Genomic DNA, 12,295 nt, shown 5'->3' with positions numbered 1-12,295 from the left:
TTGTTAAATCCGACTAACTTTAATTGGCAGGGCACCGGACAAACGATGACGCAGTGGTGCCCTATTTTATGGGGAGAAAAAGGTCAATTACCACTGGCCCCAAACCAATCATTTATAAGAAAATACTTTTTCAAAACAATTCTACTGAAGAAAAATGTCTGAAGTCAATACTGCACTTGGGGCCTACAAAGTGTAATTTGCCCAGGCAGCATGATGTTAGATCGCCCTAATGTAGTGACGGCCTGCCACGTGCTAATTTCCTGTGCTGGGTTTTACGAATGAAACTCGCGAAATAGGAAATAACGCGTGATAATGAAAAAATTATAATTTCAATGTAGACGGTAGAAAAAAAGGGTTAAAAAACTAAAAAGTAAAGACTCATAATTGTACATTTTCTACTCCGCTACTCCCGAATCATTACGTCTTTCTAAAATCCGATTTTCGCATCATCATCTACAAGACAAGCGCTTTATTTTGATATCTGAACCATGCTAGTATCTTCAGCCATTCTCTCAAACAAATCTGGACAGTATTTAAGGCTTACTGAATTAATATATAGATTATTCAAAAAATTTAAAAAAGCAATAGGATCGGTTAAATTTCTTAATTCTTTAAAAACTCTAAAGTATAATACAAGTAAAATAAACTACTCTTTAAATCCGATTTCGAGTGAGTTATTTAGACAAAAAGGAACGAAAAGTATAGCATCTTTTCGTTCCTTTTTGTTTAAATAACTCACTCGAAATCGGATTTGAAGAGTAGTTTATTTTACTTGAATTATACTTTAGAGTTTTTAAAGAATTAATATATAGATTACAATGAATGCTTGTGTACATGCGTATGTATCTCGCGGTCTCCTTTGCATTGTATCTCAAGACTGAATAAACGAAAAATTTTGAAACTTTTCAACGTTATTTAGCTTTATGTTTAATAAATAACACTATAAAACTAAATTTTTTAATGCTAAATCGAATGCATCTTGCAGTACATCTTGCACAAAATGCTTCAATTCAAGTGAGCTCTTGTCGATGAACACCCGTTTCGATGCAAATCACGCTGCGTTTTCATTTCATATATGCCAAATAAACCCGACAAATTGGATACCAAGTTCTGTACCCTAGCTGATGGGAAATAGAGATATTTTCTAAATCGTTCTTCTCACCCTGATAAAGATGTGTTACGTTCAGAATAAACATCACTGACACGGCATATTATCATATTATCACAAAATTTCTCTATAATTACGTGAATTCAGGTATAAACATTACATGTGTTAATTTTTTTACATCTCTTTCGTTATTATATTACTTACGTTTGGCGAAAATTAGCATGCTTGGAATAGTACGATACAATCGGCGTGGGCCGTCTAATGTGAAAGTAATCATGGATAAAGAACGGATAATGAACACAATCGTGTTGACCAATGAAGATAAGACAACGTTAAGAATTTATAAATCAATAGATAAAAACGTAAATGCCACGAGTTCAGTTCATGACCCTGTTGAGATTTTCGAGAGAAGAAGAATACAAAAATAGGTAAACAGAAACGATAATCAATGATAATGAAGACAAAGCTGGTGTCAGCATGGTCGATCAGATGGCACGATTTTATAGCACATGAAGATCGTAGAAACGTTTGCCTGTAACAGCGTTTTATCTAATCGTGGATTTAGCGGCTATCAAAGAACGTGTATTATACAAGGAGATAACTCAGAAACACATTTCTAGGTACAAATCTTTTTAAACTATCCGAAAAACTGCATCAAGAGTATTCACATGGGAGAAACAACCGATTCCAAACCTTCAAAAATCTGAAAAGTCGGCTTTTTTACTAGAAGAAAAAAAAGTGAAAATTTAAGAGTAGTTAGTGCCGTAGTAATTGAACAGTGCAGTTATTTAATTCTTTCAAATTTCCTGTGTATGGAAAATGCACAGCAGATAGTCAGGTAATTTATTATGTAAATTCTACAAACTAAGACGTTACAATAAAATAATAATGATTACATCAAGTATGTAACAAAGAACTTCCAGTTTTATATTCATTGTTCTTAAATATTCTTCTCCTCAGTCCAGTATTTTTCGTTTTCTATAAAAAATTCTTCATTGTCTCTCAATCGTTGATTGTATTCAGAAGTATCAAAGGAGGATAACTTGCCACCAAATTCTGCAGGAAGATATTTGGGATCGATTTCTTTGTGCAGTTCTGTGAAATCTGAACCATACAAACGAATCTGAAAGTTAAACAATAGGTATTCTTGAAACCGTGTTTTCTTATATGTTGAGCATCAAACACAAGACCGTGTTATTTATTATACACTTGGCACTTTTCCACTTCTATTAGTTGAAGATGCCGAGCAGACTAAATCCATATTATGGATTTAGTCTGCTCGGCATCTTCAACTAATAGAAGTGGAAAAGTGCCAAGTGTATAATAAATAACACGGTCTTGTGTTTGATGCTCAACAGTTAAACAATAGTTATTTGCTTTTTATTCCATTACACTATATTTAAATGACGTTGCTTGAAATTAATTCGCATAATTATGGGCATATTATTTATTGTAGTTGCTTTCATGTATGATATATCATATAGTAATAGCTTCCAAATAGTATTTAAACTTCACTTGGAGTTGCGATTTGAAGTAGGATTGTAAATACTTTCCATGGGGTTGCGTTAATTCTACTTTTCAATTGCTGTATGTGTTAAAAATGTTTAAAATATTTTGAAAACAACTCCAAATGGAGATTTCAAATCAAAATATTATACATGTTTCAGTTAATTTTTAATCTTTAATTATATAATTTAATATAGAATTAATTCAACCGAAGTCAGAACCATGAAATAACTAACCATCATTAAATAATTCGTGTTTTTTAATGATGGTTTCGTAAAAATCTTTCCCTAATAAAACAATAGCCGAGTGGATGAAACTGCTGAATAATGGTAGTTGATCCTGAGTTCTCACTTCACCAATGGGCTATTGACGTGGCGTTTTTACGGGTTGTTTTTACGTTTATAATACTTAAATAATGGCCAATTTCAAACTGAAAGTTATTTCGGGAGGCATCCCCCTTTTAAATACAGTAAATACCCTTGATAATTTTGTATATTTTGTATCTTATATTAATTGAAAATTCAATAACTAGCTTACTCGTTCTCTCATTTTTTGAGGTAGAAGCGGAGAAAACATTGCATAAAGTAGTCTCACATAATTATTGCAGTTGACAAGATAGAGAGTCTTGTAACGAATCGGAATTGATTGCTAAAAGTAAATTAAAACAAATTTGTAAAATTTTAATCAATCAATAATATAAATCACGTTATCAACGTCTTACCATAACTTCCGCAAAGAAAATTTTTTTCTATCAACACAATTTTTCAGCAAAACAACTTGTATGTAATATACAATTAAATACAATTGTACCACATTGCGAAAGTAACTATATTTATAATTTTAAAATATTGTTCGAATTACAAATGTATTCCTTGTTTGAAAAAAAATTGTATAACCCATGTCAGATACTATGGGGTCATTCAGATCTCGGACACTGTTCAAAATACTATAACGTGTAAATGGTTAATTTTTCTGTCTTCTTGCTTTGTATTTATTCTCTTTCCACTTTAAAATATATACTAATAGAAGGAATCGTCCGTTGATTTATTGTTTTAAGATATTTTATGGTTTTTATACGAGGGATCATGTATCTTTTGTGTTACAACGTTTCCCTTTCCTCCGTTAAAAACGGGTAAGAAGAAATATTGCATTTGATGGTTTCCAGATTTTGACAATTTACGTTAATGGTGAGGGTGGTACAGAAGTTTTTCTAAGAATATTTCTAAGTCTCACTCAAGAAAGGGGACGTTTGGGTACATTGGAGGCGTTGGATAGGCCTATAAGTCTATAGAACTTAGAGAGCTGTGGCTGAAAATAGATTAAAAATCACTAGTGTATTTCATCTGACTATCCACTCGGTAGGATTTAGTACTCTTGTGGTTTACATTTTTATTGATTTTAAAATATTACTATAATTTATTTATATTTTATTATACAAATCATTAGCGACTTACTACTGTATTTGGTTTTGAAGATCTGATCATAAACCTATTTGGTTGTACGTCAACCTTTAAATTTTATGCCATTCTAAATATTATTTCCTTATTTTTACATTTGTGAATATTATGCAAAAATGTTTAACAGGTGTCTTACAGGCAAAATGACAAAACCGAAGAATGGCAGGGAAACATCACCCGTGGAAAGACCTTAACTAAGTTTTACTGTTGTCATTTATATGGGTTAAAATTTGTTTATACCATCGACCGACGATAATATAGATTTCATAATTTGACATTAAGATCACAATACCGGGCTGCAATGTTTAGTCATATTTTTAATAATGTAATTTAAAATATGTGCTCTCCACCTGAAATTAGTGGTGTTTTGTTCCTGTATATTAGAATTTTCCGTTAGCAATAGAGTCGTGCCAGGCATCTATCTAACCCCTTTCAAGAGAAATTTTTGAATTGTAATAAAGTGACTTCCGATTTATAGAAGAATTTACATAATTAGACAAGTAATAAACATAATATTACTGTATATTTTCAATAATGTATTTAATCTGTACTTAATAAATATATACTTACTTGTACGCAAGAAACAGCTAATCGTATCATTGATGGAGTAAACTGAATCATGTGTTGCCAAGATATTGCGTCAAAATCTATCAATACAGTATATCCATTTACTTGAATCGGGTGATCATTTAGTTCTAAATCAAGCAAAAGTGTTATACTTCTTATTAAATCAACTATTTTCACTTTCGTTGGATCGAAACGGCCTGAATAAAAATGCGTTAATAAATAACATTATCTTAAGTCATTTGATAAATATTACAGAAGAAACTGACTTACTAGTTAATCCTAAACCCAAAACCTTGTCGTTGTTGAACATTGTAGAAGCAACTATATTCATCTGCAGAAATTCTTCTAGTGCTGATGGTCTTAGATTCTTGAAAATATTTGGATATTTTTTTCTGGTCGAGTAATAATTCCTCAACAATTTCAATGCCCTTTGCCTGTCGAATTTTCTTGCTCGTAGAAAACTCAGAAGAAATATGTCGTCAGTTCTACAGTTCAGGTCTTCTTCGCCTTTTGTTCAGGTAAAATAAGATAATATTATAATACTATAATTAAATTAATAATATAAAGACAAAAATATTAAATTTAATATAATTGTTTGTTGTTGTAATGTTGTTTTCACAGGCAGCAGTCAATATTAAATTTAATAATTGTGAGAAATGTTAACAGTGTAAAAAATTCTATAATCTACTTTTCGCAAAAATTTTGACATTATTTTATATACATCCACAAGAGCCGAATTATCGGGATAGAGTTGCTATAATAAATAAATAATTAATTAATAAGACAATTTGGCACTAGAGCTTGGCGTTAGGCGCCATCTCTTACTAAACTTAATAATTAAATTAAATTAAATAAATAATTTTAATAATTTGGAACTGGAGGAAAAGAAATCGGCCCGAAGCGGGACTCGAACCCGCAACTTCTGCTATCCGTGCAGACACGTTGATGGCGCCTAACGCCAAGCTCTAGTGCCAAATTGTCTTATTAATTATTTATTTATTTATTATAGCCAACTCTAGCCCGATAATTCGGCTCTTGTGAATGTATAGCTCTGTAACGGGTTAGTCGTTATTTATTTACATTATTTTATATTTTATTAATTCATTATTCATACGTTTTCTTATATAATTGTAGTTTTAATTTTTGGAAAAAGATATCGAGAGTGTTTTTTCTATTTTGTTTATTTCACTTGTATTATATTATATCAATTAATTTAAATAAGTGCTTTTTAAATTGACTCTAACACTATAGTTATAATCCTTTTAATCTATGTTTATATTTTTTCTGCTACATTCAATATTAAGGTATCAATATTGTGTCGTGTCTGCTATTTCTACAGTTCCTATCAATTAGCGGTCACATACAATAGAAATTTTATTGAATTCGCATCAAGATATTTTTTACCTATTCAACCCAGCTGCCCAAAATTAAATCCGACTGCGCCACTGGAGCTGACCAGAAAAATCCAGCTGTAAGTTATCTTTGCTCAGCTTATTCCGTAGCTCTATTTACTACGTAAGCGATATACATGAAGTGTACTTGTACATCGCTTAGCAGACTATAAATATTGTTAGAGTTATTGCAGTAAATTATACACAGCTTATCACGATATAATAATGTACCTATCACGTGTATCAGTCGGTACGTTGTGGTAACGAATCAAGAACAATCGAGATTGGAAATCCCCTTGAGCATAGATGGGCTCTGTCAGCACATTTCATCTGATTTGAAACATCGCCCGTACCTAGAGACATCCCGATACCGGTATTGGTATCGATACTTTCTGTCGGGTATCGTATTCGGTATCGTTACATTTATCACATACAAATAAGATCTGTCTGACGCCGGAATTTACAGCCGAATCAGAAACCTAAATAAAATTTTAAAGTATTTTTGGTTAAACTGAACTTATATAATAAATCCGGCAACGAGTCGCTTAACTTTCCCGGCAATATTTAAAATTTAGGTGGAGACATCTGTTATGATATTTTTAAAAAGTTTATATTATTTAATATTATAAATATGACAAAAATTTTAATTGTGAGGTTAGGGATGGGTTTTCTATAAAAATTTGAAATGCTATAAACGAGGAAAATCATCATTAAAACTGATTCTCCTAGAGATATACACGAGACCCCTTTAATCACCAAAATTTAATAGCGTCAATGCCCAAATAAACAAGTTTTCTTACAAATTTCCAGAAAATATTCACAAAAAGCCCAGGAGTTATTAAGCTACAGAGCGGGTGAACAAAACCGTGTCACACACAGACTAACAGTCATATATACCCCAAAATTCCTTTTTCATTTCTCGACGTTTCAAGGTCCCTAGTCCAAAAATATTAAAATGTTTGGAGTTTTTTTTTATTGCCATAATTTCCCCCTGTTATATATAACAGCCGGGAATGTAAATAGATTAATAGACCAAAAATCAATAAACGTGTTAGGTCAATTTTCATTTCCAGAATCTACATATGCTTAGAGTTCTGACCACTATTTATAAATAAATATTTATTTAAACACTAGCGGACCCAGACACGCGTTGCAGTGGCTCATGTATAACACTTTCCCCGAGGGGAGAATATCGAAAAATCTCTTTTTAGTGTATATTCTGTTGACTTACCCTATTAAAAACGCAATCAAAAACGCAAAACATCGCATGTAAAGTAGTTTAATAGAAGCCGAGTTCTTCACGGTAAGCGTTAATCCTGTCCCTCTCCCCCCAGGTGGAAGGAATTTCGACATGTATATTATATAAAAACACGTGCGTATTCGAATGCAACGTTATATCAAAATTTCAAAGGAATCGGTAGGAACAAACGAACATTACATTTTTATTTATATAAATAGATAGATAGATAGAAGAAGATTATGCAATACTATTGTTTGTTAATCCACTCGGACTACCAGTGATGTTCAACATTAGCTGTAATTCTTATAAACTTGTTTGCACTGACCTTTGTACAATCTGAATAAGAAAAGTACTTTCAATGTAAAAACACTGTTTTACCTCTTCACCAAGGATTTAGAATTTTTCCCTACCCCATGTATAGTAGCACCCACAGAGCCATTAGCAGGAGTAGATGTGCGGCTTCTTTTGTGAATATAAAACATCATACGAGTGTAAACTGAAGTACTGACTGAATTCTGAACAGATATTATGGATTACATTCTCTGGAGTGACCAAAAAATATTAATTGCTATTCTGGGGCTCTCGCAGCCTTAATTACAATAAGTACAGTAACATCTCAGCAGTAAAAACAACTGGAAGACGACATCACAGACTGAACAGCAACAGCCTGCAAGATTTACAGTTACGATACCCGATGCCGATAATGGCCGGTATCGATACTATTGTGCTATCGGGACATCCCTACTCGTAACGGACGGAACGTCCCTTCCAAATGAGTATAGCCTCTCTCCCCATCCTCAGTGGGCATGCCGAGTATCTCTGATATCTGTGTGAGCTCTGATATCTAAGCGCTATCTAGGTCTGAGTCTCACCCTCCTTACCTTTCTCTCTGAACCCTTTCCCTTTTCCTTTTTAATGTTTTTGGGAGCCAATTTTCTCGCTCTTCAGGAAGCTCCGATCGAATGTGGGTGATCATCTAACGAATTGTTTACTTATCTAATTGTTCGTGTTTTTCTGAAGCTGTAGCGGTGTACGACCTGAATGAAATTTAAAAGACCACAAGACTTGTTCTTTTTCCCACTCCCAAAATAATATTTTACAATGACAGTTATCTTTTATGTCATAAAGACATTCTCTGAGATAAATTCATTTTAAATGAGTCAATCGCGATTTCAAACTTGTGTATTTATTGCCCCATCAAATTTTATCAAATTTGTAATATTAAAATTATATACTTACTGAGTATATCGTTTCTAAATTCCTGTAATACCTTTTCATCCCAATTGTAATCAATGCCTTGGTGGAGTTTACCTTCAACACACGTACTCATAGTGTTCACACAATTTTCTTATCCTAAAGACATGCTACTTCTTATCTTTTACAAATAAATTTAGATTCTACTTTCGTAAAAAAAAAAATCCATAAAACTGAGCAATCCACTAAACCAAACTCTATTATTTAACTAAAAACGATGTTCAAGATAACATAAACAAAACTTTTAAGTTCGGTTCACGACGTCATACAAACCTCTGTTAACAAATCAAACGAGTAAAATTTAAACGGAATATTGTTTGCATCATATGATATCATACAATTAAAAGTAGAAACTGATTGGTTGAAAATGTTTCGAATCCTAATCGTGTAAATTTCATTGGTCCAACGAATTAACTTTGGCAAAAGTTCAAATCTTTTCAAATCTTACCGCAATGGTCTAACAGTCACTGAAATTACAGGAATTAGCTGTTCTTATCTGTTTACTAGTTGTTTGTTTATCGATATAAACCTATTTTAATCTTCGTTACCCTTTCGACTTTATTTTTGTTTTATAATTCGATATATTGATAAGTGTAGCAAAATTATATAAGATGAAAAACCGATAAGATTATTAAATTTTGAACCTCGAACTAGTTGCAGTGGATATTTTCTAGGAAAACGAAACTCTGCCTTGACACGAAAATGCAAATGTGATCTGTTTCTAATGTTCTGTCGAAAGTAGATTAAAACTCGCTGGTTTGAGAGAAGACGTGCATTATTATAAAATCCTACAAAATTGTCAAGTAATTCCGGCTTCGTCAAAATATCGGACTTGCTGAGTTGTACGTATTTGCAAAGCATCATGTTCACTGGTCCTGCGGTTTTTTTAAACATACAGATGGCAATCATCTATAGACTTTACATTGAGAAATTTAACCTTGAATATTCCGTTATCAGATAATATCTTGTTTTGGTTACGTTATTTTCGCATGTTAGAGTTTCTATATTCACAATTAATCTGAGCATTTAACAACATAACTTTATTCTTAACTATTAAATGTCTCACAAGTTCTACATGGATGGCAAGTACACCTCGTGCTCAATGCTACAAAAACGTCCTCTCACATGAGATGTGTCCGCCGCCCTCTCATAGCCAAATTATAGGCACGAGAAATTCCCTGCCTAGTTGTCCATGGGTTGGGTACGGCGGACTCACATATACAGAAAATCGCCGTTTCTATGTCTAAGTGATTTACGTCATAGTTGTGTATTGCAGCGTATATCAAAAGCCCTCTTAGGTTGTCGGCTTTTATAACTTGAGAGAACGTGTCGTGAAAGTCTATTCCGTATTTTTGGGAGCAACCTTTGGCAACTAGTCTTGCCTTGTATTCTGTGCATGAGGTGAAGGAGTCGAGTTTGATGTTGTGTACCCATTTGCATTTTATGGGTTACAGTTTCCCATATATTATGAGCCTTTAGTGATTGCATATCTTTTTTGCATGGATTCTATCCATTTGGCCTTGCTCGGTAGGTTCATTACTTCCTCTGTTTAGGATTATGAGTTTGCTTACTGATATCAGGAGTCTGTTGTAGGGTCGACATTCGACATGTTAGATCTTTTGTGTCTTCCGGTACGTCTTCTTCGACATCGGGATAACTTAGAAGTGGTTCATAGTAGAAATTTAGAGATAGTCTAGGTCTTTTTCCTTCAATTGGAGAGTAGTTTTTCTCTGCAGGTTCATTTAAGTCGTAATCTGTCTCGATTTTGTTATCGAAATTTGTGACTTCTGTATTCTCTATATCCTGAGCTGTAGAAGTCGAATTGGTGCATTGTTTCTCTGAATCGACTATGGTATAGTCTGCGTTGAAGTTGCATGTTTTTGGAGGTTTTTGCCCCTTTAGTTTTCTAAGAATTTTATATCACGTGACTCGATTACGGTCATAGAATCGTCGTCTCTTATTTCTGCGACTCGTATGCCTTCTGAGTGTATGACATTATTATCGGCTATGGTGATTGTTTTTCTGTCTTCTCTCATGTTCTCTAAGCATTGGCGATTTGGGGTCATGTGACTGGTCGCCCCACTGTCTATCCAGCATGTATCTGGCTCGTCGTTTGTGTTTAAAGTCATTACTCTCTGTCGGTTGTTACCCTCGTTAGCTGATTTCTCCATTCTCTGTAGGTTATCGTCCTCTCTAGCTGTTTTCCCAAGCTATTTTAGATGTTTTGAAATTTGATCTTCGGTTATCGAAATCGATACCGTTTGTCTCTATTCTTTGCTTTGTTAATCGGGTTCAACCGGCATTCAATTCCCTTGTGATTTGGTTTACGACAGATGTAGCATAGCGTTTCCTTTGTTCGTGATTTTCTTTGTGCATTGTCTGTGGGGGTTTTGTAATTCGGTGGGTAATATGCTCTGTAGGCGGCGAAGTTTTCCCTCTGTTCGAGCCCATTTCTTTCTTCATATCTTTCGAAGGTTTTTTTCACGTCGGAGATCTTGGGGTCTTTTAGATTGTCGAATTGCATGGCTATTAGGTTGTACTTTTGTGGTAAACCTTTGAATAGTGCGGTGATAAATTCGTCTTCTTCTATTTGAGCTCCCATTATCCTAGCTCACTCTAGAAGTTTTTCTCCTCTTAATAGGTAATCTCGCCATGTCTCGTCACGATTCATTACTAATCTCGCCACATTGTTTCTGGCTTCTATCGCTTGTCTTCTTAGGTCCCCTTTATATCTTTCTTTTCAATGGGTCCAAATTTGTTTTGTCGTTTTACACATTAAGATAAGTGCCACTTGTGTGTCGTCCATCGCACATGTTAAAATGGCTCTGGTCTAGGAGTCCGTTTTTTCCATTTCGCCTTTTTGGCGGGATCTAGGAAATCTGTACTTTCTAGAATGGCCATTATACGGTACTTCCAGCTTGTGAAATTGCTACCTGTAAACTTCGGTAGCTATCCATGTCCTATTTCGGCCATTCTGTTTGTTATAACGGTTCGGTTTCTAAGATTTAGGCTTACCGTGGTTGATCGATCAATTTGTTTGCATCAACATTGGAATTTTCTTCCTGTGCCCATAACCCTTTGTTACGTTATTTTCGCATGTTAAAGTTTCTGTATTCACTATAAAACTAAGCCTTTAACAACATAACAACTTTATTCTTAACTACTAAAAGTCTCACAAGTTCTACATGGATGGCAAGCACACCTCGTGCTTAATGCTACAAAAACGCCCTCTCACAAGAGATGTATCCGCCCATAGCCTAATTATAGCCACGACAGTTTTATCTTGTAATATATAAGATATATGCATTATTTTGACTTTAAATAACACTCTCCTTCTTTTTGCCCATATTCGTAATGTCCTCCTTTTCACAAAAATTGTTCTACATTCTTAATGTTTCACCTCGTCTACCAGATTATGACTAAACATTTGCTATTGTAGAAAGTTTTTTTTAAAAGAAACTGATATTAAATACTGTTTAAAATAATACTAATTTATAAACAAAAAACAAAATTGATAATTCACAAAATTTTATTAAAAGTTAAATAATCTAGAATAATTGTTTCAACAATTGTTTTCATACTTATTATAAAAACAATACTTATCAAAGACAATGAAGACAGTTTTGTGTTTTGTGAGAACGTTATTTAATGATTATCTCGAAATCTATCGTTTAGAATTTCGTAAGATTGTGATTAATCGATTGGTATAATTTCACACAAGAGTTGAATGCACGGGTGTAATCATGATTTAATATTAGAGTTAGGGGATTAA

The 12,295-nt window shown here is 33.5% G+C and overlaps 1 protein-coding gene across 1 annotated transcript; it reads right to left on the bottom strand.

Moving 5' to 3' along the window:
* Positions 1 to 1,978: 1,978 nt before the first annotated feature.
* On the bottom strand, positions 1,979 to 8,620 carry LOC136969491 (clavesin-2-like). The gene is made up of 5 exons (XM_067263657.1): positions 8,509 to 8,620; positions 4,909 to 5,145; positions 4,642 to 4,835; positions 3,152 to 3,262; positions 1,979 to 2,231 (listed from the first exon to the last, which is right to left on the bottom strand). Exons 1-5 carry the CDS (start codon positions 8,597 to 8,599, stop codon positions 2,049 to 2,051), a joined length of 816 nt encoding a protein of 271 aa, XP_067119758.1. The 5' UTR covers positions 8,600 to 8,620; the 3' UTR covers positions 1,979 to 2,048.
* Between the last annotated feature and the right edge of the window lie 3,675 nt (positions 8,621 to 12,295).

This window comes from Centruroides vittatus, unplaced genomic scaffold (genome assembly GCF_030686945.1).
Source record: "Centruroides vittatus isolate TY-2023 unplaced genomic scaffold, ASM3068694v2 contig_1799, whole genome shotgun sequence".
Taxonomy (NCBI): domain Eukaryota; kingdom Metazoa; phylum Arthropoda; class Arachnida; order Scorpiones; family Buthidae; genus Centruroides; species Centruroides vittatus.
The sequence above is the reverse complement of the archived record's forward strand: the minus strand, read 5'-3'. Positions and strand labels throughout refer to the sequence as shown.

Excerpts from the sequence above, each read along its gene's own strand:
- LOC136969491 (XM_067263657.1), bottom strand. The coding sequence starts at position 8,599 with ATGAGTACGTGTGTTGAAGGTAAACTCCACCAAGGCATTGATTACAAT. Across the intron at positions 4,836-4,908 it reads TTTGGGTTTAGGATTAACTA|GCCGTTTCGATCCAACGAAA; the intron begins GTAAGTCAGTTT and ends ATTTTTATTCAG. Across the intron at positions 2,232-3,151 it reads CTCAAAAAATGAGAGAACGA|ATTCGTTTGTATGGTTCAGA; the intron begins GTAAGCTAGTTA and ends TTTAACTTTCAG.